Raw genomic sequence first — 26,105 nt, forward strand, 5'->3', positions numbered from 1 at the left:
CACAGCCCCTCTTCACATTGTCCTCATTGTCCTCTTGCTTTCTGGCTCAAGGCTTCCCATCCCCGCCCTTCACGTTTCCTGCCCAGTCCCGGAATTGGCCATTTCTCCAACGTGGGTGCCCGGGCTACTCATTGCTCTTGGGGTTGTCATCGTTTCCAGGCCTTTCCAGTGAACGGAGCTAGGAAACACACACTTGCGAAAGGAAAAACAAATAACCGCAAGTTCATACTGAATATTTCCAGTTCACACTTCACATCACGGTGTTTTTCCTTCTCTTTTCTCTTTCCCGAAACATTTTCGTTTCTAAAACCATGAACACACTCATTTGCATTTTTCCATTAGATGCAAAACGGTTTCCAAATAATAGGTCAGTATTAACTCCTGAAAGTCAAACTACGGGAGGAAGTTTAAGATTTCTTCGCAGCTCTGGCTGTTCTTATAATAGGTCTCACTGTGGATGGATAATAAAAACACCAGGTCGCTTGAAATAATTCTCTTCTCTGTGTAGCTGTGGTATGACATTGACACACAGTCGTTTCCGTTTGGTTTTTGATATTAAGCGTGATTCCAAAGTCAAAGCCACAGAAAAAGGGATGTCCAGAGAGAGCTTGTCTCCATCGTCCCTGTCCCAAATTGTCCCCTCCTTTCCCCATAGGCAACCATGCTCGTTCGTTTCTGGTTTGTCCTTCTGGTGTTTCTTTTTGCAAATATAAAGCAGGTGTGTGTGTGTGTGTATGACCTTCCTTCTCACACAAAAACTAGCATTCTATATATACTTGTCTTCCCTTTTTTTTTTTTAACTACAACATATCCTGAAGGCCTCATACCAGCATCAAGAGATGCCCTCGTTCCTTTTTACAGCTAGTATTCCATTGTGTGGCCGTGTACGTTGTTGGACACCTTAATGACAGACAGTAAGCTGTCTGCAGTCTTTTGCCATCACGGCCAGCACCGCACTAACGAACCTTCGCATGGTGTCTCCTATTTTTGCTAGCATCTGTAGGATGGGTTCGTAGGAGTGGCATGGCTGATGAGAGAGATGCATAGATGGTTTTGCTAGATAGCACCGCACTCCTCTTCATTCTGCATTGCCACCAGCAAGGGACGAAAGTGCCCATTTCCTCACAGCCACACCCACGAGGGTGCTGCGAAACTTCTGGTTTGTGTCAGCCTGCTTAGGTGTGAAATGGTCTTTCAAGATTGTTTGAAATGGGCCTTTCTCTTGCTATGAGTGAGGTCCAGCATCTTTTCCAAAGTTTAGGGGCCATTTTCCTTTCTTTTTCTGGGAACTCACTCTGATATCTTTTGCTCATTTTTTCCCCCTAACTTGGTCTGTTTCTTCTTGATTTTTAGGAACTCTTTATCTATTAGGGATATTAGCCGTTTTCGATACAGGTTGCAATTTTTCCAGTCTTAAGTTAGAAGGGAATTCATCCACGGTTTCTTTAGTACTTGGATGGTCTTCTTTCTTACATTTAGATCTCTGATCCATCTGGAATGTATCCTGGTTTTTGGAATGAGGTAAGGATTCAATTTCATCTTTTCCCAAATTGCGGTCCAGTTGTCCCAGCATCATTTAGATGAAGTCTGTCCTTTCTCCATTGACTTGCGACGTCACCCTAGCCATACACCAACTTTCCATAATCACTCGGGTCTATTTCTGCACTTTCCCTTCTGTTCCAGGGGTCTGTCTGTCCACTCGTGCACTGCTGTTTTAATTATGGCGGCTTCATTAGGTTCTATCTGGTAGGGTTGAATGCCCCCTCCCCGCCCCACTGCCCACGGCTGTATTTCTTGCCTAGGTTCTCCTGGCCATTCCTGCTTATTTATTTTTGTATATGAATGTTAGAATCAACCCAAATCCACTAAATATATGTTATCACATTTGGGTCACACTGAAATCATCAACTAATTTAGGAAGACTCGGCCCCTATATAATGTCGTCTTCCTAACCCAAGAACATTTATATCATCTTTTCGTTCAAGTCCCCTTTTGAGTCACTTAGGAATATTTTATTGAAGTTTTCCTTAAAGATCTTCCTTAAGACTTTGCACATTTTTGGAAAAGTTTTGCCTGAGTATCTTATACTTTATTTTTGTTGCTGTATAAATGGGGCCTTCTTCTTTATTTCTAAGTGGGGATTTTTGTACTCTTGTAGGCTATTGACTCCCGTATGTTAATGCTATATCCAGTTACCTTATCGAATTCTCTCAAGTCTGTACTAGTTTATCTGTTGATTTTTTTGGGTTTTCCAGAAATGTAATCACATCGTCTGCAAACAGACATGGTTTTACTTCTTCCTTTCCAGTTGTGGTTTCTTGAATTGCTTCCTTTCGTCTCGTTGCAGTGGCCAGCCCTCTCATCGCTCACCAAGTCGTAGTGGCAAGTGGACAATTTTGTCTCGTTCCTGACTTTAGTGGGAAAGCAAGTTTCCATTAAGTAACATGCTGGCTGAAGATAAATTTATCATTTCCTGGTGATTTTTTTTTTTATAATCACGAATGCGTGCTGAATTTTGTCAGTTGCCCTTTCCGTGTTTGAGGATGTGCATATGACTTTTTAACTTAAGATTTTAATACAGTAAATTGTATTGAACCATCCTTGCTTTCCTGGGATGAATCCCACTTGGTTGTGATTTTTTTTTTTATTAAAGATTTTATTTTTTCCTTTTTCTCCCCAAAGCCCCCCAATACATAGTTGTATGTTCTTTGCTGTGGGTCCTTCTAGTTGTGGCATGTGGGATGCTGCCTCAGAATGGTTTGATGAGCAGTGCCATGTCCCGCACCCAGGATTCAAACCAACAAAACACTGGGCCACCTGCAGCGGAGCGCACGAACTTAACCACTTGGCCACAGGGCCAGCCCCCGGTTGTGATTTTTTTTAATGTGCTGTTGGATTCTGTTCTATAAGAAAATTTCGGAGGAAGTAGGAGGAGATGGAGCTCACAGTGGGCAGCCCTGGAGAGCCAAGAAGGTCTCCCTGATGGGGGGCCGGTCAGGGAGGGCAGATCGATGGTGTGGGGTGGAGCTGTGAGCCAGGGCCCCTCATGCCTTCCCCAGTGAAAGTGTCTGGGCAAGAGGAAGGCAAGAGAAAATGGCTTCAATCCATCTTAAAAGGAATCTTTCAATTTAAATACCCATCAATGAGGAACTAGTTAAGTAAATTATGGTACCTTCGTGCAGCAGAATACTATATGGCGGTTAAAAAGAACCAGGAACCTCCTAATGTGCCAGTATGGAACCATCTCCAGTTCTAGTGCATGTAAAGCAGAGTCTTCACTGTTTATATAAAAAAAGGAGGAAAAAGAATTTGAGAACCAGATTTGCTTATACATTATATGCCTAAAATAGCTCCTGAAGGAGACACAAAAGACAGACAGCCTGCTTGCCTCCAGGGAGAGTGAAACTGGGCGGCTGGGGACAGTAAGGAGACTTCCCTCTTTCCTGTAGGTGTAGTTTGGCTTATGAGCTCCACCAATGTCCTACCCAGCCAAAAAATAAACATGTCAAACGAAAACTCGGAACTAAGAAAATGGACTCGGGGGGCCCGATTTCTTTCCCAGCCCATACAATCCTAGATTCCCCACCTCTGTGGGGGCACAGGGGGCCACCGTGCCCACCAGCCTCTTCCTCACCCAGCCCCGTCTGTGGATGCCTAGGTGGGCCGGGCCCCCAACATCGTCATCGTGTTTGACTGTTCCATGGAGACGATGGTCCAGAGAGCGCTGTGCCGGGGCCAGGTGGAGCGCCGGGCAGATGACTGCGAGTCGGCCATCCGCCAGCGCCTGGAGACGCACTACACCATGAGCGAGCCCGTCCTGACCTTCTACCAGCAGAAGAACCTGCTCCGAAACGTAGGTGCCCCCTGCTTGCCGGGCACCGCCCAGCCCCGGGGGGGCAGGTGCAGCTGAGGCAGCCCAGGGCAATCCCACTTCCTCCATTCGGCAGTTGGGGCTCGGGCTGCGGCCTCCCAGCTAGGACAACGTTTAAGGTCTAAAGAGAACGACTGGCTCCCAAACTGCAAAATTAAATACATTTTAGAACGTGTCTACAAAATGTGTTATGACAACTGGTGGCCCGCAGCTCAACTCAAACCCAGCCGTGCAGATTCTCAAGGTGGAAAACAGGGATATCTTCATTCTTAGGGGAGCCCCCGCCCCCCCCCCCCAGTTCCCGTACTTTTCACTGTTAGGAAGATGGGGAACTTTGCTGATGCTCCCATCCCATCCCGACTGAAGGTGAGTGAGGTGAGGCTGCTGAGGGACTGCGAGGCCCCGTGGAACCAGCTCCAGCCAACGAGGACGGGACGGAAGGGCCACTGGGCGAGGCCCCGCACACTCCTCCCTCCCGTGGCCTGTTCCGAGGGACAGCTTCTCCGCACAGCTTTTGTGGCCGAGTGACCAGCCGTTAGTAACACGTGGCCTTGTGTTGCAGCCTTCCTGACCCAGTTCCCTCTGTCCTCACTTGCTCGGCCCTGGGGCTGCACCTCCTGCTTCTTTATCAGCACCTGATAGACCTGCGAACCTGTTCCCCCTTGTCAGAGGGGTGGACAGTGTCCCTGCTGTGACTCTGAACTGACCCCTCCTGCTCCTCCCCCCCAGATCTTGGCAGAAGAAGCTCCAGAAAACATTTTTGCTAAGTGCTGCTCCGTCATCGAAAGCCTGCAGTGAGAGGCAAGGCGGTGGGGGCTCTGCCTCCCTGTCCCCTGGGGACCCGCACGGGGCTCATCAGGGGGCACAGTGCCCAGGAGGTAAGACGTCTGGGGAGGGGACCCCGGGTTCTAATCTGAGCCCACTGCCCAGGGGACCCCAGAGCGACAGCACCCCTCTTCCTGGCCCGACTGGAAGCAGGCCACCAACAAACACTCCCATTGGACACATTGCTAACAAACTTGGAAGGTTGTGGGGGCTGCTGTGCACCCCGATTCTCAGTGTGAAACCTCACTTGTAAGCGTTGCTATTCAACCACAAGTCCAAAATGAACACTCCAGTCACACGGGATGCCTCCAGATGACCGCGCCCGGGTCAGACAGCTCAGGTGGCCCCTCAGCTCCCTCTCCCATCTCTCTCCTCGTCCTTGGGAGGCCAGGGCCTGCCATCAGGCACTGGAACCGCACCATTGCCATGCACAGGCCAGGCTGCCACCTCAGGCTCGCTAAGGAAATAGGCCACAGCCAGGTCGACTCCCGTGAGGCACGGCCTGGGTTTGCTGTGGTGGCAGACTGCAGCCATGGGAACACCTGTCCCTGGGGAGCCCCTGGGTGCCTTGCTCCCCAAGTCCCCAGAGGGCTAAGGAGGATGGGGGAAGGCTGCACCGCAGGGGCTCAGCCCGTTCCCTTCCTGCAGGGCAAGACCAGAAGGGGCAAGTCTCTGGGGGGCCAGACCCCACGTTCCTCGGCCAGCCTCGTTCCACTTCAACTCTATGAACACAACTGCGGCCAGCACGCAGCGTTAGACAAAAAGCACTTTTATTTAACCAAAAAAAAACGGGGGGGTGGGGGGGAGTTAGGAAAGCACAACGCGCCTGCAAAAAACTATTTTCTCTTGTAATTCTGTTTTCTTAAAAAAAAAAAAAAAAGGTAAAACACAACACAAAGCTTGTAATTTCCAATCACCATTATCAGGCTTTTACAACATCTATAAAGAACGAACAGCTGCTTCAAAACTCTACAGGGGGAGGAGGGGGGAGAGAGGGGGAGAAGGAGAAAGGGAGAAAAAGAGAGAGAGAGAGAGAGAGAGAGAGACGGCACCCAGCAGACACGGGGAGGTTTTATCATTTATTTGTGAAGTTAAAAACGAGCGATAAAAAGTAAAAACTGCCATACAATTTTTTTGTTTGTTTTGTTCTCAATTTGTTTTCAGTTTCAATGTCCTCTTGAACAGATGAAACACGACAGACCAGTCCTGGGGGTGGGGGGATGGGAGGGGCCGCGGGGGGAGCCGAGCGGGGTGGGAGGAGGAGAGAGAGGAGGAGCAGAGGCCGAGGGGCTCACTGAGGGGCGGGGGGCTTTCCTGCAAGAGCAACACCTGGTCCAGGGAATGTTCCAGCTCTAACTAGAAAAAAAGAAATAGCAAGAGGGACTTTGTTTCCTTTTCAAAAGTTTATTTTAAAAACACGAAGAGGGCCGAGGGTGGGAGGGAGAAAATGAATTGCTTTCCCCTGAAAAAGGCAGTTTCAGGAAGGCTGGGGAGGTATAGAGATTTTTATATATATATATATATAATTTTATAGGTTTTGCTTTTAAATTTTTTTTTCTTTTTTTCTTTTTTTGCAGAGATTTAGTTCTCGCTATCTTCTATGGCTGGCTCAACATAAGGATCCGAATTTTGAAAGGAAAAAAAGCATGTGAGACACACAGAATGAGCGAGAGAGCGAGAGCCCGGCGTTGCCCGTGCAGTGACCTCCGAGCCACTCACAGTGAGGGCTCCCCCGCACCCCCCACGGCAGCCGTCGCTCTCTCGCCAAACGGAGGAAAAAAAAGAAACCAAAAAAAAGCCCCCAAACAGAACAAAATGGAAAAATAATAAAAGATTTTCACAGATGAAGAAGTTCACATTCATTCGATTCATTGAGCCTGCGGAGAGGGAAGAGATAGGAATTGGTCACTACGGGGAGGGGAGTGGGGCCGGGAGACGAGGGGACGGTGGCGAGCAGGGGCCAGGAAGCCCCTCTCCCGGGCCTGTGGTGAGCTCAGGCTGGAAGGATGTGTTTGTAACTGTCTAGTCAAGTGCTCTGGGGACTCGGCTGAAGTCAGACTGGCTCCTGATGAGAGAGAGAGTGACACCAAGGCAGGGAGGAGAGAAGCAGGGGCCGCAGAAGGACAGAGAGAGAGGGGGAGAGGGGGGAGAAGCGCTTAGGGTCTGGAGGGAGAAGGGTGCCCTCTGTCTTCAGGAAGGCGGGCGGCTCCCGGCGCATCACAACATGAACAATCTCAGAGATCACGGTGTCCCCACAACACCCCTGTGAGGTAGGTTGGAAGGTGGCAGCGATCGTCATGCCCACTTCACAGACAAGACCGGGACACAGAGGCGGGCGCGCAGGCAGAGGCAGCCAGGCCCTGGCGGAGGGAGTGCGGGGTCCCGAGGCCGGGCCCCTGGGCAGGCTCCCCGAGACCTGCCAGAGCCAGGGCTGACCCCCGCGGGGGCCGCCGGCAACACACACAGTCACTTGGACACGGGGAAAGATCGTGGGTTTAAAAATAAAGACTAAAAAGAACAAAACCCAAAAAAGTAATGCAGAAGAGGGGAAAACAGATCCGTTTTCTTCCCAAGTGGCCAGATTTTGAGTGAGCGAGTTAGCAGCCAGGACGGCGATCAATGTTGGAGCGATGGCCTGCCCCACCCCCAGGACTACCCACCAGTTCCACAGTTCCACCTGGCGTTTGCTTCCGCTCTCCCCCAGCATCACAACAGCGTTACACAGGAACAAGCGGGCCGGCGGAGGGAGGCCTCTTCGTGGACCCAGCGCACACGTCCCCCGGCTCACGGGGACTCCCGGAGACCTCTGGCCACACGGCCCCCGCTGCAGGCATCAAGGACACACCCCGCAGGGGAAGGGATTTCCGGCGCTACCCACTAAGGCAGGATGGACGGTGGCCGGGGGTTGGAAGGAAAAAGGAGGAGGAGGAGGGTGGCAATTCCCACTTGCCTGCTGCTGTCCCTGCTGTGTGGGTGGAGGCTGGGGGCCGCCAGGACCTGGAGTCTGTCCGTAGTAAGCGGCCTGCTGTCTGTAATATTCAGCCCAGGCGGCGCTGTAGTCCGGCTGGGAGCCTGGCGGTGCTCCCGGACCCCCTCCGCTGGCCACTTGAGCTATGGGGGTGCAGAGGGTGAGTGCAGGTGGCTGGGGAGAGCGGGCCAGACCCTGCCCTGCGGCCCCCGGCTCACCTTGCTTCTTGTAGTACTCCTCCCAGGCTTTCGTGTAGTCCTGCTGCGGGGGTGCTCCGGGCTGCTGGGGCTGCTGGCCTGCGGAGGCCCCGAAGAGGTCAGAGCCGGCCCGGCCGCAGCCCTCCCGCTCCCTCTGGCTGCCAGGAGCCCCTGCGGCCGCACACTCACCGATCTTTTTGTAATACTCTTCCCAGGCCTTAGTGTAGTCCGATTGGCCGGTGGGCGGGGGCTGAGGGGGCTCGCCCTGGGTGGGTGGGGCCGCGGGGGCCGGTGCGGGGCCGGGCACAGGGCCTGGAGGCTGCTGGTAGTAGTGTGAGTAGTAGGCGGCCCAGGCGGCGTTGGGGTCTGCAGCAGCCGCAGCGGCTTTGTCTGCGGGAGGTGGAAGGGCGGGCTGAGGGGCGGCCCCTTGGCACCCAGGCCCCGTCCTGCCCCCTGCCCGGGCGGCTTTACTTACTTGGGTCATGAGGAGCAGGCGGTTGCCACTGGGGGTAGGTATTGCCCCAGCCCTGGGGTGGGTACTGGTGAGGAGGGGGGCCTCCAGCACTGCGGGGCAAGAAAGAGGGGAACAGGTGAGCTGGGGCTGCTCCAAGGGGCAGGATGGCCAGGAGGAAGTGGGCCAGGCCCTGACCACGGCCTGCGCAGAGCCACAGGCTCCTCGCCCAGAGAAAGGCGTGAGGACACCAGCTACGTGCGCCCAAGGACGTGCGAGTCCCCAAATTCAAATACCCGGATTACACTAGGAGGCTAGGATCGGCACCGACGGCTGCTTAAATACGGCACCTGTAAGACGAGCTGGACGGCCGTGTTTGCGGCCTGCACAATGAGAACTTCCAGAAGGCAGGATGGCCCTCTCAGTGGCAAAAGGAAACGAGGCCGGTTGCTCTTCTTGCCAACACAGCCACCCCTACATCCCAAATCCCAGGAAGCTGAGAGAATACTCACTGAGGGGGAGCCCCGGGAGGCCCCTGATTGAAGGGCCCGGGGTTGAAGGGCCCCATGGGGCCGGCAGGGCCTGGACCCCCAGGGCCTGGTCCGACTGGGCAGAGGGGACCCTGGAAAATGGAGAATGGGACAAGGTCAGTGGGGAGGGAGGGAGACAGGAGCCGAGCTCAGGCTCCCAGCACCCTCCCTGAGCCCACCTCAATCTTCTCCTCGATGAGCTGCTTGGCATGGTCGATCTGCTGGGGTGAGCCGCGGATGATGAACAGTTTGAAGTTGGGGTCCCCGTTGGGCGGCAGCTGCCGGGAGATCTCGACGAAGGCGCCCGTCTGCTGGTTTATGGCTTTCACGTTCTCGCCACCTGTGGGGGGGTCCCAGGCAGTGAAGGGAGGGTGGGAGGATAGCGCGGGGGAGGGATGGCACATGGTACGGGGGGTCCCTACTCACCTCGGCCGATGACCAGCCCGCACTTGTGCGTGGGGATGGAGAAGGTCATCTCCCCGCCAGGCGGGCCCCAGTTGCCCTGGCCCCTTCCTCGGCCCCGGCCCCCTGGGGGCATGCCAGGACCCCCTGGAGGGCCTGGGGGCCCACTCTGCAAGACAGAGAGATGGAGGATCAAGGCAGGAAGCCAGCCCGGCTCCTGGGAGGGCCGGCTGCCCCCTCGGCCCACACCAGCCCCTCCCCATGGCCCCGTCACCCACCCTGAGGCTTTGGAGGAGGTCATTGATGATCCGTGCTGCATGCTCGCACCGGTCCGGGGGCCCCATTATGTGAGCGATCTTCTCGGGACCCGTCCCGTCATCTGCGGCAAGCACCCAGAGAGCAGAGAGAGGGATTTATGAGAAGCACAACCCCACAGCCTTAGAGCACTGCCTCCCCGGGCACTGCCGCGCCAAGGGGGCAGTCTGAAATAGCTCAGACTCAGTGCCGCCAGCCGCAGGCCCCGTACTTGGGAGCCGGGAAGGAGGCCGGCGGGCTCAGTTCCCAAGAAGGAAGCCGAGCAGCCACGGCAGTTGGCGGCTGAGGCTCCCGTCTATGCTTGGCACCCCCAAAGCTGACGGACGCCTCTCACGGAACTCAGAGCAACGAATCTCTGAAGAGTAAATGAAGGCCCGCCCTGCACACACCTGCCACCCAGAGCCGCTCCCTGAGGCCTGGCAGGAGCTGGAAGCTGGGGGAGCCAGCTGACCCAGCGCAGGGCACCCCGGCTGCCGTGGTGGGAGGGGCCATGGGGTGGAGAGGCGGAAGGGGACACTTGACGGCAGAGGAAAACACTCCCTCTGGACCTGGAATGTCTGCCCATCGTGGACTCTCACGTGGCTGTCTCATGGAAGGAGACACAGCACGTCCTCACGACTGGTCTAGGAGTCACGAGGCCCCGCAAAGAGGCTGAACAGGCTAACCGCGGTGCCAAGCTGCCCGCAACGGAGCCTAAACGGAGCCTAAGTGCTCCTACAAGGACAGAAGTGGCTGCCCACGCCCTGCCGCCTGGCTCATCTCCTGAGCTGGGCCCTGACCTTGCTTGAACTGTATCCGCACACCGGCGTCATTCTGGATCTTCTTGATCATCTCTCCGCTCCGGCCGATGACCACACCGACAGAATGCCTGGGCACTGGCACCTGAGGAGGGAGGGAGGCACAGGGTCAGCTGGGTTCTACCCTGGCAGCTCTGCTGCCCTCTGCTGCCCAACGGCCAGGAGAAGAGCCATCCCCACGCCAAGGCCCTCCATCCATGGGCTGGAGGCCTGTACTCACGTCAATGCCCCCGCCAATCCGGGATCCATACTCATTCCGGTCCCCAAAGCCGCCCTGGTCACGCTCCCGAAGGATGTCCATCACCATCTCGCAAGCTTGCTGCAAACACACAGGGTATGGCGCACGTGGCGAGTCTGGCTGCCCCCGCCCGCCAGCGTCCCCCGTCCTGAGGGGTCACGGGGCTGAGGACCGACACACGTGGGCTGAGCACTTTATCTGCCACCCTGAGAGGCAGGCACGACCTGCACCCACATTTTCCAGATAAGAAAACGGAAGCTCAAGGGTTTAGGCCGCTTGCTCGCGCACCAACGACTGAGAGGAAAGAGTTCAGCACCAGGACCTGAGTTCTGCGCTCACTTCAAAGCCAGCGCTCTTCAAAACCTCTCCACCCTACGCTCGATCATAGTCTCCAGCAAAGGCAGACCCCTGCTGACTCGCCGGCCTCGCTTCTCCAGCAGCCCCAGCCCCGAGGGTGCACCCACCTGCACTTTGTAAGGATCCCCAATGATCCGGAGAGGTTTGTCCACGTTTGTGTTCTGGGAACCGTCTTGAATTAAAATCATCTTCACTCCAGCTCGCTCCTGTGCAAGTAATGCTGACTGTCAGGGCTGGGCTTCCACGGGACTTCCCGGGGCTGGCGCACGCGTGGGGCGGGCGCGACCCCAAGGACAAAAGACTCCAGCCAAGCAGTCAATGTGCCTGTGTGTGTGTGCATGTGAGACACACACACAGGAAGGGAACTCTCCTGGGATGGAAGGGGCCGCTGTCCTCCTACCCCCTCACCTGCAGCTGCTTAATCGTCTCCCCGCCTTTGCCAATGACCAGGCCAGCCTTCCCGGCAGGAATCATAATCTCCTGTACCGTGCCGTTCTGGCCGCCGTTGGCGTTGTCATGGAACTGTCCTGGGGGGCCGCCACGACCCCGAGAGACGATGTCATCCAGCATCATCTTTGCTTTCCTGGGAAGGGGAAGAGCAGAATGCTATCACCTGAAGGAACACTGGCCCAGCGGCCCCCCAGCTCAAAGAGAAGGAGGCGACTGGAACACATGCGTCTGCGGCAATCCGGGCCAGGTTTCCCAGATCTTAGGAGGCGGAGGAATCCGTGTGTCAGCACACCCCTCTGGAGACGGCGGGGGTTGAGGGCCATGGCGTGCAAGTCAACCCCAACTTTCAAAGGGACCGAGAGGGCTGCTGCCCGCTCGCTCATCGTGGTGACAGGCCCAGCCAGGGACTTACTGGACGGACTCCGGGGCTCCTGTCAAGGACACACTGCGCTCGGGCAGGCCGCCGCTGTCTGGAGACAAAAGGAAATAAGATCAATGCCTTCCTGGATCTGAGGACACTAGAAAGGCCTTCTAGGGGGGTGAGGAAACTTCCAGAACAACCAGCGGCCACTTCTCCCGCCACTCAGCAGCCTGACAAATCAGTTTACCTCCCCAAACACCTGGGAGGCTGCAATATGCAAGGCTAAGGTCAGGAAGCTTCGAGTCCAGAAGGGAGTCAAAACTTTTAAAGAAAAAGACAAAGTGGAAGGAAAGGCCGATTCCAGAAGGTCCAAAACCTGGGCCACTCCCCCTACCCCTGATGATCACAGCACCCCTCCCAGCCAACAACTCCACATGCACTAGACCTATCTTCAGGAACCCCTGCCCAGTAGGCGCAGGCAGGTGAGCAGAAGAACCGGGACGGAAACCCAGGCCAGCCCTCCAAGCTGTTCTATCTACCGCACCCCCGACCCTCACGTATTCACGCCAACTTTCCACTAGTTTAGTTTACGGGGCGGCTTAACCAAATGTTTCAGAGCAGGGTCTGGACCAGATTCTCTGTCGATTCTACATCTTCCACAGAGCCCTCCCCGCCAATTGTAGAATGAAAGAAAACAACAGTTGCAGCTAGCCTCGAGGCGCTGTACCAGTTGAGCTACTGCGCTGAGCCTGGCACACAGAAAGCGCTCAACAAACACAAGCCCCCCGTGTCACTTCTCTCCAGTCACAGCGAGTTAGGGGGTTATTTACAAAGCACAGAGACCTAAGCCTGCCGTGGGCCCAGCCCAGTGCCCATGCTAGCACGAGTCTGGCTCTCTCGTACCTGGAGAAATCTGGACCTTGCAGCCTGAATCCTGCTGGATTTTGTTGATCTGTTCGCCTCCTCTGCCAATGACTAGGTGGAGAGAAGGGAGAAAATCAGAGACTGACAGCACTGAAGACAGTAGCAGGGGTTCCCGCCCCGCTGGTGTTAAGGGGGTAGCTCCCCGTGGAGAGCTCTGCCATGCCCCCAACCCAGAGAGAATGGGTGAGAGCAGAACATGGGAGGCCTCAGACTGAAAGCTTCTGGGCCGCAGGTGCTCCCCAGACCCTGGCCCCGAGAGGGGTGGAGAATGGGTGTCCCTGAGCACGGTGACCCACACTCACTTAGTCCCACCATGCCGTCGGGGACCCTGTACTCTTCTGTCATCGAAGTCCTGCAAAGACAGACGATGAAAGTCAGTCTCAAGCGGAAAAGAAGTGGAGGGGGACGGAAGGGCCACACGGTCTCCTAGCACAACAGCCCCTGCCCCTGGGGGCCCTCGACACCAATGGCCTCTGACCCTGCTTCCTCTAACATGGGACCAAGAACCCACAGGCCTGAGCTGAGTCTGACTACGGCACGGGGCTCTGTCTCCCCACAGCAAGTCACTCCACCTCTCAAGGCCTCAGTTTCCCCATCCGGGCCACGAGAGGCTGGGCTTGGGGCAGCATGGCCCCTGGACTGGTGCTGCCCCACTGACTCAGGGTGAGAGCAAGCCCTAAACACTTTGATGGCAATCTGATCGAGTCATTTCACACCTGTTGACTTTACTTAAAAAAGACAAAAATTCAGTTATCTTTTTTATTTCATTTTCCTAGTAAGTCGTTTTTATCGTTATTTTGCAAAACTTCCAGCCTGTTAAAAAACCAAACAACGTGGTCTTTCAGAAAGGATTTTAAGTCAGACGACCGAGGTCATCGGGGCAGGGAGGGAGGAGAGACCCCCAGCTCCACCAGCTCAGGGAACAAGCCCCTGCAGAAGACAGATGCAAAAACCAAGGCCAGTCCCCAGCTTCCTCTAGGAAGATGGATGTCTGTGCTCCCATGTCCCCACCCCACAAAAGAAGCAATAGGGCGCAGAGACAAGCCCTATGTCATCACGGCTGATGACCAGAACCTCCTCCTTCTTATGGCCCAGACAAGGACGTACGAGGGACGAATGCAGCTCCTCTGCCCGTACGCCCCCTCAGTGGTTGACCAGCAATGGAGACAAGGCCCTAAACGGCGCAGACCCCAGACCCACTGTCCCAGGTCGGTAAGACAGGCCAAAGACAATGGACAGAAGCTCAGCTCACCTGGGGGGAGGGTGGATGGGTCCCAGTTGAGAACTGATGGCTGCAGAGAGAAAAGCGAAAGGAAGATTGGCCTGGCTCCTCTTTGGGACCCGCGCGCTGCTGGCCCCAGGTCCTCCTGCCCGCACGGGCGACCAGCACTTGTGACAGTGCTTCTGAGCTTCCCCGGCACCTGAGCACTACGGGACCCTCCTCCCAACAGCAGATGCACCCAGTATCTCCGTCTCAATTTCTGGGGGTTCCGGGACCCCTAAAGCTCTTGGGCCCCCGAGGATGAAAACCTAGAGCCTCCATAAAGGAGAAGTGCTGTCTGCTCAGTGCTTCTAGCTCCTGCTTCCGACAAGCCTCTCGCGCCCCCGAGGCTGCCCTCTGCCTGAGTCGCGCGGTGGACTTACAGTCTCCCTGGGAAGCGAGCTTCTTGCTCTCCGGCTGGTCTGTGAGAGAGAGGGGCTGTCAGATGAAGCTCCCACCCACCCCCAGCTGCCTCAAACCCGACGCTGGAGCCACATGTCCCGGCCCAATCCCCCTCCCCCAACACCACAGCTGAGACAGGAGCATGGCAGGGACCCAGCCCAGAGGGGGTCCAAACTTCAGCGCCCCTGCCACCGACACGCAGGGTAAAGCAGCCCTTTATAATGGGGGCACACCAATGGCTGCACCGAGTCCCCCCAGCCGAGGGCGGGACCCGCCTGGGGGGCAGGGGGTCCCCGCTGAAAGCAGTGTGGCTGATCGCAGAGTCCATCCTTTTGGCTCCTGTGCGCCATGCTGCGTGCCCCAGGGCCGGCCACCCTTTGCTTCTGCGGGGCCGCGATAAGACCACCAGCATGTCCCCAGCCCACCAGAAGGGGAGGGACGGTCTGGAGAACTTACAACTTAGACCCGGTCACAATCAGCCTGCCCTCCTCTCAGCCACCTGATACGTCAGGGCGGCAGACCAAACAAAAAGAACGAACAAAGCTGGGACTGCTGAGGGTTTCAAAGACCAAATGGCAGCAGGCCTCCCGTCTTCTGGACCCCGCACAGACAAAGGCCCCTCGCTCTCTACCCCCCGCCCCACTCCTGGCAGGCAGTTACCTCCATCCTCGAGCTGTCTCTTTTGGCCCCCAAAACCAAAATCCGGAGTGCTGTTATTCACTGTCGTAGCAGCGTCGCCCCCAATTTTGGCTGCAATCTAGAAATAAAGTTGCAAGCACAGAAGAATTACCACCAAAACCAATCCTCCGTGGGGCCCAGATCAACTCAGAACACCTCCGGCTCAGGAGAACCCGAGAGCTCTTGCTGCCTGGCCCGGGAGTGGCCTTCCCCTGATTTAAGAAAGAGACTGTTGCTTAAGACATTCTAGAAAGAGTTTTCATCTAAGGCCTCAGAGTTCAAGAGCTATCCAGGAATTTCAAAACTCCCTTTCTCTGTGTGATTTGTACTTAAATTGTTTGTGGCCAGACTGTAGCCCACACTGACTCGTCCTAGAGGTAAACGGAACGGGAGCCCGGGAGGCTCCTCAGCTCATCTCCACCAGGGAGAACTTCCAGACACTTCCTTGCCCGAGTGCCCAGCACAGAGATCCAGAAAGTGTGACTGCGGCCGGTCCTTCTGGGATGCTCAGGAGCATTCCCTTTACCTCCTTCACCCTCAAAATCTTTGCATTTGTGGAACAAAATCTTGGGGAAGTTTTAGCTTCAAGGCACCTGAAATCTTCATTGGACCAAAACAAAAGATGCTTTTGGACCACATGTTACATTCTAGACACAAGAAGAGCAACTTCAAATAAACCCCAATCCAAGAAACTCAAGACAGGAGTCTACTTATGGGGTGATTACAAATTTTCCAGAAAAACACAAACCATGAGCTACAGCTCTATCTTTTCATCTCTCTTTCTCTTTTTTAACACTTTGAGCCGAAGCTCACAGGATGCCCAAATGAAGCCCTACCCCACCTCAACAGACGCCACCATCACCCCCCCCCCAGTTGTAGATACTTCTTAAACAAGACAGCTCAGCTCTGTCAGCACCCAGGTGGATCCCACTCCAGAGGTGACAAAGCCACAGATGACCCGGGGCAGAAACAGGGCGTCCACCTAACGGGACCTCCCACCCTGCCCTGGAGGCACTGGGACAATCCCCTAGAACGCACTCGATCGTCTGCTTCCTGAAAGAGGCGGCAAAGTCCTAGCCTGCCACCGGCCTCCTCCCCGCCAGGGCGGTGGGGAGGCCGCAAATGGAGCTGGGGCGGTCAGCGACACCAGCATGTGACACCTCTCTGTTGTCATCTCCCCTCGAAACACAGTGAGGGGACCCTCCCCTCCTTCCCCCAAAGAGACAGACCACGCTTTCAAGCCACCGGAAGCATCCACGAGAGCCAGCCCCTTATGCCCACCCTCTCCATATCGCCTAAGTGCCCGGCCACTCTGGCAGCAGAAAGGTCCCCTTTCCACTTTCCAGGCGCGAGAAGAAGAACTTTCCCCCTCAAAGTCCTTCGATCCTGGGGAGCGGGCAGAAATGGGGCTGGGCTGGGGGGAAACAGGGCTCAGTGCCCCGATGGGGACCTGGGGGCCAGGCAAGACCTTCCCCGCGGGAAACAGACCCTCTGCTTCCAGGAGAGCGGGGCAAACCCTCGTGGATCCTAAACGGGGGCCCCCAAAGTGAGTCCCCGCGCCCCTGCACACCCCGGGGCCGCTCCGAGGGACCCCCCCCCCGAACGCCCCTTCCCCTGCAAGGGGTCAACCGCCCTCGAGGCGCCCCGGCCGCGGCCTCCCGCCCCACGTGACCCCGCGGCGGCCCCGGCCCCCCCCCCACCGCGACCCCGCGCGCGCGCACGTGACCCCGCCCCCTCCCCCGCCCGCGCGCGCGCGCGCGCGCGCCCCTCGGGCCCGCGGCCTCCTCACCTGACGGGCCCGCTGGACGGCGTCGGCGAAGGCGTCCTTGCGGATCCCCGGGCCGCCCCCGCCGGGCGGCTGCGAGGGGCCCCCGGCCGACCCCCCGCCCGGGCCGCCGCCGCCCGGGCCGCCGCCGCCCCGGTCCCCCGCGCCCGGCGGGCCCGGCGGAGGGCCTCCCCCGGCGCCCCCTGCTCCCCCGGAACCCCCGCCTCCGCCGGCGGGCGGCGGTGGCCCGGGCGGGGGTCCTCCGGTGCTGTAGTCCGACATGGCGCGGCGGGGCCGGGCCTGGCGCGGAGGCTGAAGCTGAGGAGGAGGCGGCGGCGGCGGCGGCTCAACGCGGGAACAAGGCCTCGCTCCACACGGCCGCGGAGCACTCTGGGAAGCCAGCGGCTGGGAAGACGACGAGGGGGGAGAAGGACGCCCCTCCCGCCGCCGGCGTGACGGACGGTGCCGCCAGGCCAATGGGAGGCGGCCGCCGCTCCCAGGACACCAATCGCGGGCTCCGGAGGCGGGCGGCCAATTGGAGCGCCGCGAGACGCAGTGGGCGGGAGGCGCCGCGTGACCGACAGCTCTCGGAGGCAATGGGCTGCGGGCTGCCGGCGCTGGGAGGGCAAATCGAGGCGATCCGAGAAGCCGGGAGGCCCAATGAAGCGGGAGTTTCAGAATCGCGGGGCGGCTTCAGAGCCGGATTGCCGGGCTCCGAAGAGTCAAGCGGACAGGAAGGAGCGGGCCTGGCGAAAGGCCGCTTTGAACGGGCTGGGCGGGCGCCCGGTGCGATAGTCGTGTACGCAAACCAATGAGGACACGCGGAAGGCGGTTGTTGTGAAGATTGGCAGTCAATTTAATCCAATCCCCGACGAGTTCTGGGGGATGCGCTTGGCTTTGGGCTAGATTGCTTCTTCTGTTAACCAGAATCCTTTTCCAGCCCTGACTTCTAAGCCAATGGCTGAGCGACGGGGGCGGGTGTAAGGTGACTGACACCACTTCGGACAAATGGCAGTGAAGGAAGTGAAGGTGCCCAGCTTTGGTGGGAGCCAATGGAAGGGCACCTGCATTGGGGCGGAGCCGGCCGCCGGAGGCTAGCGGGGATTAGCCGGAGCGGGAGTGAATGGCAGCCGACGTGGGCGGCAGCGACCGGCTGCCGGGATTCAGGCCTGACGTCTGGGTTAGCGCCCCAGGAGCCTGGCTGGCTAGGCCGGGCACGTGGCCGGCTTGAGGCCTTGGAGATAGGGTGCTTCCGGGGATGGGGGTGGCCAGAGAGCAGGAGGAAACCCAGGGATCCCCTGTACCTGTTCTCCTCTTTCCACCCAGGGATCTGGAGCCCCCCACTTCCCTTCCAGGACTCACGGACTCAGCTGCCTCCCGAACTCAAGGGTCTGGGGCCATTGGTTCGCTCCCAGGACCGAGGGATCCCAGACCCTAATTCCACACCCCACACCCGCTTCACATAAGGTCCCGGGAGCCGAGCTCCAAGCTCCAATCCGAGCCTTCAACTTCTCTCCTGGAGCCAGGCATCATCCAGGCTTCCAGTTCCCACTCAGGACCGAGGGGCCCAGCCCTCCTCCAGGAAGCCCGGGTTCCCAGCTCCCCTCTTGGAGCCAGAGATTTCAGATATCCAGCTGCTGTCTTGGACCCAGGCATCCAGGTCCCCAGCCCCCCTCCTCCACCCAAGTATCCCCAGACACGTCCAGCAGAAACCATCTCTTTACTCCTGGTGGTCTCCACATTCACCCTTTCGCCCTGGAGCCAGGAGAGGCCACAAGGAGCCAAACTGGAGTCCGGACTAGTCCCCGGCTGCACCCTGGGGAGGGGGCCCCAGGAATCTTCTGACCCAGGCTCCCAGCCTGCTTCTCTTGACAAAAACTGCCCCGGGGCCCAAGCTTGGAGGGCTCACTGGGGCCAAGGGACACTGGATCCTCCTGTCCATTTCTGCCCAGGGTGTATCACCTAGTTCACTGTCTATACCCCCAGGGTCTTCTTCATGGCTTCGTACACCATGCAGCTGATGCCACCTGCCGGCAACACCTTCAGTAACGTGGGGGTCATGCCTCGGTACAGCCCGGGCCAGCCCTGCTGGGCCAGGATCCGCTGGAAGACTCCACGCATGGTGGGGTTTGAGTCCTCCATGGTGTCTGCGGAGACAGGGGCAAGATCAGGGCCTCAGCCAGAGACGACCCAGCCTCCTGGGTGGGGGTTGGGAGGGGCTGAAATGTTGGGGAATGAGGGCAAAGCCAGGGGCAAGGGTCCTGGGGTCAGTTGAAAAGGTGTTTGGGGAGAGTGAGGGGCCGGCATTTTAGGACTCACTTTCAGGAACATCTTAGAGAACATCTGGGCTTATTTGAGAGAGAATTTCTAAGATCTGGAGATTTGGAGAATGTGCTAAGGGGTCATTTGGGGACATTTTCAAGATGAGGGTAGTGGGCTAAGCACCTGTTTGGATGTTTGTAAATTGGTTTAGGGGCTGACAGTCCATTTGGGGAAGTCACATTTGGGGAGTTCTCAGGGTAGTGGCGGAAGTGGTTTTGAATTTTGGGACATCTAAGGGTCAGATTCGGCCAATTTAGGAGCCATTTCGACTTTTGGAGCCAGTTGAGGGCTGGATCTGATTTGAAAAAGTTTGGAGGTCATTTGGGGAATATATGTCTTGAGTTTTGGACCTGGGTCGTAATTGGGGTGAGTTGTCGGGGCCGGTCGAGAGATGGGTGTTCACTTTAGTGATCTGTAGGGTTCATTTGAGGGCCAGGATCAGATTTGGGGGTGAGTGTAAGTCGTGGTGGGTTCGGGGGTCAGCAAAGGTGGCCAGGAACAGATGTGGGCGGTTTGGGGGTCAGTTTTGGGACACGAAAACATCCAGAGCTGAGGCAATGGGTGAGGGGCATGCGCAGGGGCCACCAGGGCCAGGCTGACCTTGGGCCTGCATCCTGGTGCGCACCAAAGTCAGTGGGTAACTGGCCATCTGGCCACAGGTCGTGGACAGCGTCACGGACGACAGACTGACCAGGCCACTAGGGTCCTGCATGTCCCTGCCTGACTTCAGCCAGAAGCACCTGAGCGTCTACAAGAGAAAGGGGCCAGGAGGAAGCTCATTACATGCCTGGGTTCACGCCCCCGGTGCCACGCCCCCCACCGCCCCCACCCCGAGGGACCCCTACCTCGTAGACGGCCAGGTCGGTGCAGGCATATGGGATGATGCCCAGCATGTTGGGCAGGTAGCCACGATAGAGGGCCCTCGTGCCTTCCCGCTCCAGGATCTGCCTGGCACAGTCCAGAAGCCCCTTGTACTGGCCTGTCCGGCGCAGGGTCAGCCGTGTCTTCAGCACCTGGGGAGGGTGAGGAGTAAGACGGCTCATTTGCTTTAATCCTCCCAAAGAACCCTCCACAGTGGCCACCGTCCCATCTGCAAACGAGGAAGCTGCTCAGGAATGTGCACAGCTGGGTTTCAAACCCAGAGCCTCAGCTCCCTTGGCCTGTGTGTGCTCTCAGCCCAGCGGCCAGAAGCTCAAGGGTGACAGGGGTCAAGAGGGAAGGGAAGCGATGTGAGCTGAGTGAGGTCTGTGGCAACTTCCACCTAGCACCAGCCATACACATAGCACCGTGGAAGTATGAGCCCTCGGTGGCCAGATCTGCCAGTTTCCCAAAAGAAGCCAAAAATTTGGAATTTTTATGAAATGCCCCAATATAAAAATTTTTGCAACTCTGCAGTGGTGCAAAAAAGACAGAACACCAAGTGTGGTAGGCCAAATTCTAAGGTAGTCCCCAAAATTCCCACCCCCCTGGTATGCATGCTCTAATCCACCCCCCCCCCCCCCACACACACACTGTGAGCAAGGGCTGGACCTGTGAATACAATGGGATATCCCTCCCCTGATCAGGTTACATGATATGGCAAAGGTGAAGGGATTTTGCAGATGTAATGAAGGCCCCTAAGCAGTTGACTTTAAGTGAATCAGGAAAAATTGTCCCTGGTGGGCCATACCTAATCAGGCACACCTTTTGAAAGAGAGTCTTTTGAGACTCAGAGCCAGAAGTCAGAGAGATTGGAAGACTCAGAGACACTTTCTGGTTGGTCTTAAGCAAACTGGGGCTGGCCCCGTAGCTGGCTGGTTAAGCTTGCGCATTCCACTTTGGCGGCCTAGGGTTCCCCAGTTTGGATCCTGGGCATGGACCTGCACACTGCTCATCAGGTGAGGCTGTGACGGCATCCCACGTAGAAGAGCTAGAATGACTTACAACTAGGATATACAACTTTGTACTGGGGCTTTGGGGAGAAGAAAAAAAAAAAGGGAAGATTGGCAACAGATGTTAGCTCAGGGTCAAGCTTCCTCACCAAAAAGGATACCTAAAAAAAAAAAATTCTGGATTTGAATATTTAAAGAAAAAAACAAAACAAGTAAACTCTTGTGGAGAGGACCACATGGCAGGAAACAGAGGGTGGCCTCTAGGAGCTCAGGACCTCAGTCCTACAACCATAAGAAACTGAATTCTGCCAAGAACCCAGGAGCTTGGCAGAGGATCTGAGCCTCAGATGGTTTCGTTAGTAGCGACACCTTGATTTCCTCCTCATGAAACCCCGAGCAGAGGACCTGACAAGCCAGTGCCCAGAGATGACCCACAGAAACAATGAGATAGTAAATCTGTATCATTTAAAGCTACCAAGAGTGGTAATTTATTATGCAACAATCGAAAATTAATACACTTTGAAAGAAACTTAACGAGACGAAAATTATATGAAGAAAACTTTAAAAGACCATTAAAGGACCTAAAGGAGACTTGAGAAAATGGAAGTGTTTTTGGATATTCGACCCAACATCATACAGATGGCAATACCTCTAAGCATATTTATGAATTGAACACCACCCCAGTAAAACATGCCAGTAGGTGATTTTGTTTTCTCGACTAGACATGTTGCTTGTGAAGTTTCTATAGAAAAATCAACAGAGGAGAATAGTCTGCAAAATTGATTAAAAAAAAAAAAGAGCAGGGATGGAGAATGATAAAACAATATCAAGCCTCAAAAATTAAAGACAGGGGCCGGCCCAGTGGTGTAGTGGTTAAGTTTGGTGCGCTCTGCTTTAGCGGCCTGGGGTTCTCAGGTTCAGATCCCAGGCGTGGACCTAGCACTGCTTGTCAAGCCATGCTGTGGTGGCATCCCTCATAAAAAATAGAGGAAGATTGGCACAGATGTTAGCTCAGGGCCAATCTTCCTCACCAAAAAAATAAATAAATAAATTCAGACAGAAGGCAAAACTCTACAGATGGTAAAATAATCAGGGATTGGGGGAAAGGAAGGAGGGAGGAATAGGTGGGGCACAGGAGATTTTTAGGGCTGTGAAACTACTCTGATACAGTAATGGTGGATACATGTCATTAAACATTGTCAAAACTCATAGAAAGATACAGCGCGAGATTGAAGCGTGATAAATTAGTAACAATGTATCAATATTGGCTCATCAATTGCAATAAATGGTCTCCCTAATGTAAGGTGTTAATAACAGTGAAAACTTTGTATATATCGAGAGAGAGGTATATGGGAACCCTCTATTTTCCGCTTAATTTTTCTGTAAACGTTGACCTGCTCTACAAAATAAAGTCTATTCATTAAAAATTAAAAATACTAGTGCGTGAACAGACACCAGAGCAACAAGAAGAAAAAAGCCAGAAATAAGCCCAAATATATCCCGGAACTTAGTCAATTACAAAAGTGGCATCTCAGATCATTCAGTAAATAGTAAATAGTGTTGGTGACTGGGTAGCCATCTGGAATAAACGTTTGATACGCATCTCACGTGAAGAAGGAAAAGAGGAGAAGGGGGAGGAGGAAGAAGATGAAGATGGAGGAAGCAGCAGCAGCAGCTGGCAATGAATTTTCCTCGTGTTTCAGCAACGGGGCCGAGATTTTCTCACCTCCATGGGGTTGATGAGCGTCTGGGAGGTGGCCACGGCGAGGGAGCCAGCCAGGAGTCGTTCCTGAAAGGGTGGAGACTCATGTACTCCGCAGAAGTAATTCTTACACTGGGACAGGAGAGAGGAGCGTGAGGTGGTGAGGCGGTTAGTGTGAGCTAACCATCCTTCTACCTGAAACCCATCCAGGGGCAGAGGTCTGGGTCGTGGAGGGTGAAAGTGTGTCTTGGATAAGGATCTGGGCTTTGGTGGCGGGGAGGGGGCTATAGGAGAGGTTTGGGGTTGAGGGTGGGCTAGAGAAAGCAGCCCATAGCCCGTCCCCCTACCCGTTCAAACGTGGAGAACTTGATGGCGTATTCGGGGGCAATCTTGAGGACGTTGATACCGTTGCCCCGCCAAAGGGAACGGAAGCCGCCCTCCTGGACCATGCTCCGTAGCCCCCCCAGCAGGTTCAAGAAGTTCGTCTTGGAGGAGTAGACCTGGGGGTAGGGAGGCCCCGCAGCTCTGTGAGGAGCCCCCCCTCCTCCCCATCTCCATCCCCATCCCAGCCTGGTGCTCAACCCCATCCTGTCCTCAGCCACCCAACCCCAACCGTACCCGCTCCCATCCCCGTTCCTTCTCCAGCTCCTTCCCTGGCTGGAATTGTGTAATGCAGGCCAGACCCAAACCCAACACTGACCCTCGTTCCCATTTCCTGCCTCATCTTCCTCTCCTCTGCAGTCCTGTTTTGTCATCAGAGCCATCCAAAGACCCCAGCCCCGATTCCCCGATCTCCACCCCATCCCCACGGGGCATCGAGTCGTCACCCCAACTCCAGCTCCCACCCCGTCTCCATTCAGCATCTTCTAACTCCAAACCGTGTCCCAACCGCACCCTCATGCCTGTTTCCAGTTGCACCCTCACCCCCAGCCTGAGCTCCATCAGCTCCACCTCCGTCCATCCCCACCTCGATGGCTCCGGCGCTGGCCGGGCTCCCCACGCACCTGCATGTACACCTTGGCGCGGTCCAGAGGGGCCGTCCCGGTGCGAGACACCGCCCCAGCCATGGCTCCCGAGAGCAGAAACTTCCACAAGGCCCCCGCGTTATCCAGCTCCAGGACCTCCACGGGGACCATCAGCTGCTCTCCCGTGTCCAGCACCTGCGGGGCAGACCCAGCTCCCACCAAGACTCAGCCGGACACATCTCCAGAACCCCCTCCCCACCGCCCCCCATGAGAGGCCCCACTGCTTCAAGGTGGAATTCTTGGTCTGCTTGAAGGGGCGTGGGCCATGCAGATGGGACAGGCTGGGGGTCCCGGGAGACCCGTGGTTCCCAAGCTCACCTGCTGTGATGGGAGATGCTCCAAATTATTTTCACCCACGTGCCCAAACACATACCCGTACACATGCGTGCAGCCTGGGTTCCAGGGGAGGGGTGGGGGAGGGGGTGGGGGCGGGGGCAGGGGCTCAGCTTTGCTGAGTGAGGCCTTGACTGTCCTCAACAGGGTCTGGACCCTCGAGAAAGGCCCCTGAGCTTCCTCAGGTTGGGCCCCCATGGCAGCTGGAAGGTCCAGACATCTAGGTTCAAATCCTTAGCAATCATGTGGGAGGGGCATCTTGTAAATTTGGGTACCAGGGAATTGATGAGGTCACAGAGGCCCTTGTGACCTCACTGGATATGGCGGGCAGAGGGAGGGTCTGTCCCCCAAAAAAGTCCACTTCTTAATCCCTCCGCACCTGTGAACGTGTGGTGTCCATCCTCAGCAAGGGGAGGACTCCTTTCACAGATGGAATTAAGGATGCTAACCCGCTGACGGGGAGATGGAGAGATGATTCTGGATTAACTGGGGTGGGCCCAATGTAACCTCATGAGTCCTTAAAGGGAAAAGGGGAGGCAGAAGAGGAGGCATCGGAGTGACTCAATGTGAGGAAGACTTGGGCGGCCATTGCTGGCTTTGAAGACGGAGGAAGGGCCACGAGCCGTGGGCTGCAGGAGGCCTTTAGAGGCTGGAAAAGGCCAGGCAGCCAATTCTCCCTGGAGAAGGAACACAGCCCCGTGCACAGCTTGATTGTAGCTCTGTGAGACCCATGTCAGGCTCCTGACCTCCAGAAGAACATGTGTGTTGTTTCAAGCCACCATGTTTGTGGTCCTTTGTGACAGCAACCATAGGAAACGAAACACACGGCATTTTGTTGTCACGGCAATAGGAGATGGAAATGAAGGAGGATGGGGAGGCTCTGGAGCTCTAGGAGAAAGGGACACAGTTGGTCCCCAAAGTAAGACAGGCATAGGTTCAGAGTGAGAAGGACCTGGGTTTGAATCCCGTCTCAGACACTTCTTGCTGTGTGACCTTGGAGTATCTGCTTTACTTCTCTGAGCTTCAGTTTCCCCATCTGGAAATTGGAAGTAACGGTAAACTCCACGGCCTAGTGTTGTCAATAGGATCGAGTGAGAGTCTTCTCTGAGGGCACTTCCATCCTCCCAGGTGTTTGGGTCAAAAACCTTGATGTCATCCTCGGTTCCCCCGTTTCATGCCCACACGGTGTCATCAAATCCTGTGAACTTAACCTTCAAAATGCATCTAGAAACTGGTTGCATTTTACCATATCCACAGCCACCACCCTGGTCCAGCCCGGTCATCCCCTCAGCTAGATCAGTGCAGGTGCCTCAGCCCGGGTCCCCAGCACCGGCCCTCATCCTCCAATCTGTCTTCCCAACAGCACCCACCAGAGGGCGCATGTGAGCACCTGAGTCAGGGCCGGCTCCCCTCTGCCCACACCCCTCCAGGCTCCCTCTTAGGGTGGGACACAGTTGAGTCCTTCCAGGTTGAAGCTGAGTCCTTCTCGCAGCCCCCCAGGCCACAAACAACCTGCGCCGTCACCTCCCTGCCCTCCCTCCTCCCTCTTTCCCCCTCACTCCCTCTGCTCCAGCCACACAGGCCTCCTCAATGTTCCTCCAACACAGTAAGCACGATCCTGCCCCAGGGCCTTTGCACAAGCTGTTCCCTCTGCCTGGCATGCTGTTTCCCTAGTCATCCCTATGGCTCCCTCCCTCACCATCTTTTAATCTGTATTCAGATATCATCTCTGGGAGCCCTTCTCTGACCACCTTGTTTAAAACATAAACTCTGCCTTGCAGGATTTCTTACCCTCCTTCCGTCCTTAATTTTTCCCCATAGCGCCTTTGCTTTCTCCACTGCTGTACAGTTGCTCACATATGTTTCTTATTATTCGTCTCTCCCCACTGGGAGGCAGGGTCTGTGAGAACAGCAATGTTTGTCTGTTTCAGGCCCTTCTGTATTCCGTGCCCAGAACTGGGTCTGGCACAAAGTAGGTGTTCAATAAATACGTGAATAAGTGAATGAGATAAGACACTAGAGGGATGAGCACAGAGCCTGGGTACATAGTACTCGCTTGA

The 26,105-nt window shown here is 56.0% G+C and overlaps 3 protein-coding genes across 9 annotated transcripts in view; 1 reads left to right on the forward strand and 2 right to left on the reverse strand.

Annotated features, from left to right (window-relative positions):
• Positions 1-6,544, forward strand: part of LOC103544177 (adenylate kinase isoenzyme 1) — a 16,155-nt gene extending 9,611 nt beyond the window's left edge. For both annotated transcript variants that reach the window (XM_070622742.1, XM_070622741.1), the window contains exons 4-6: positions 3,659-3,853; positions 4,601-4,749; positions 6,274-6,544. In XM_070622742.1, coding sequence (XP_070478843.1) covers positions 3,659-3,853; positions 4,601-4,669 — 264 coding nt within the window. In that variant the 3' untranslated portion in view covers positions 4,670-4,749; positions 6,274-6,544. The remainder of the gene's footprint in view (positions 1-3,658; positions 3,854-4,600; positions 4,750-6,273) is intronic.
• On the reverse strand, positions 5,554-17,194 carry KHSRP (KH-type splicing regulatory protein). Of its 4 annotated transcripts, none has more exons than XR_011540762.1 (20): positions 16,817-17,194; positions 15,010-15,106; positions 14,331-14,369; positions 13,939-13,978; positions 12,989-13,038; positions 12,666-12,737; positions 11,814-11,871; positions 11,360-11,534; positions 11,059-11,157; positions 10,577-10,675; positions 10,339-10,441; positions 9,523-9,623; positions 9,269-9,413; positions 9,022-9,182; positions 8,825-8,934; positions 8,337-8,425; positions 8,051-8,251; positions 7,883-7,960; positions 7,374-7,807; positions 5,554-5,902 (listed from the first exon to the last, which is right to left on the reverse strand). XR_011540762.1 is itself a non-coding variant. In XM_070622728.1 (20 exons), the coding sequence occupies exons 1-20, from the start codon at positions 17,072-17,074 to the stop codon at positions 6,565-6,567; spliced, it is 2,145 nt and encodes a 714-aa protein (XP_070478829.1). In that variant the 5' UTR covers positions 17,075-17,194; the 3' UTR covers positions 5,763-6,564. The 4 variants fall into 4 exon arrangements, 3 of the variants coding, with proteins under 3 accessions (XP_070478829.1, XP_070478830.1, XP_070478828.1); XM_070622728.1 differs by having other exon boundaries at positions 5,763-6,573; positions 7,647-7,807; XM_070622729.1 differs by lacking the exon at positions 5,554-5,902 and having other exon boundaries at positions 7,353-7,807; positions 16,817-16,910; positions 17,055-17,193.
• Positions 17,195-18,493: 1,299 nt separating this feature from the next.
• SLC25A41 (solute carrier family 25 member 41) lies at positions 18,494-24,570 on the reverse strand. Of its 3 annotated transcripts, none has more exons than XM_070622735.1 (7): positions 24,425-24,570; positions 23,692-23,847; positions 23,035-23,187; positions 22,712-22,819; positions 19,960-20,127; positions 19,715-19,862; positions 18,494-18,939 (listed from the first exon to the last, which is right to left on the reverse strand). In XM_070622735.1, the coding sequence occupies exons 1-7, from the start codon at positions 24,443-24,445 to the stop codon at positions 18,767-18,769; spliced, it is 927 nt and encodes a 308-aa protein (XP_070478836.1). In that variant the 5' UTR covers positions 24,446-24,570; the 3' UTR covers positions 18,494-18,766. The 3 variants fall into 3 exon arrangements, with proteins under 3 accessions (XP_070478836.1, XP_070478835.1, XP_070478834.1); XM_070622734.1 differs by lacking the exon at positions 24,425-24,570 and adding an exon at positions 24,031-24,388 and having other exon boundaries at positions 22,712-22,774; XM_070622733.1 differs by lacking the exon at positions 24,425-24,570 and adding an exon at positions 24,031-24,388.
• Between the last annotated feature and the right edge of the window lie 1,535 nt (positions 24,571-26,105).

The sequence above is a fragment of the Equus przewalskii genome, chromosome 6, assembly GCF_037783145.1.
Source record: "Equus przewalskii isolate Varuska chromosome 6, EquPr2, whole genome shotgun sequence".
Classification (NCBI taxonomy): Eukaryota; Metazoa; Chordata; class Mammalia; order Perissodactyla; family Equidae; genus Equus; species Equus przewalskii.

Excerpts from the sequence above, each read along its gene's own strand:
- SLC25A41 (XM_070622733.1), bottom strand. The coding sequence starts at position 24,243 with ATGGGGGCCCAACCTGAGGAAGCTCAGGGGCCTTTCTCGAGGGTCCAG. Across the intron at positions 19,863-19,959 it reads CCGACCTGGCCGTCTACGAG|ACGCTCAGGTGCTTCTGGCT; the intron begins GTAGGGGTCCCT and ends TTTCTCTTGTAG. Across the intron at positions 18,940-19,714 it reads CACCAGGATGCAGGCCCAAG|ACACCATGGAGGACTCAAAC; the intron begins GTCAGCCTGGCC and ends CTGTCTCCGCAG.
- KHSRP (XM_070622727.1), bottom strand. The coding sequence starts at position 17,074 with ATGTCGGACTACAGCACCGGAGGACCCCCGCCCGGGCCACCGCCGCCC. Across the intron at positions 14,370-15,009 it reads GAGACAGCTCGAGGATGGAG|ACCAGCCGGAGAGCAAGAAG; the intron begins GTAACTGCCTGC and ends TCTCTCTCACAG. Across the intron at positions 11,535-11,813 it reads GGAGCCCCGGAGTCCGTCCA|GAAAGCAAAGATGATGCTGG; the intron begins GTAAGTCCCTGG and ends TCCCCTTCCCAG.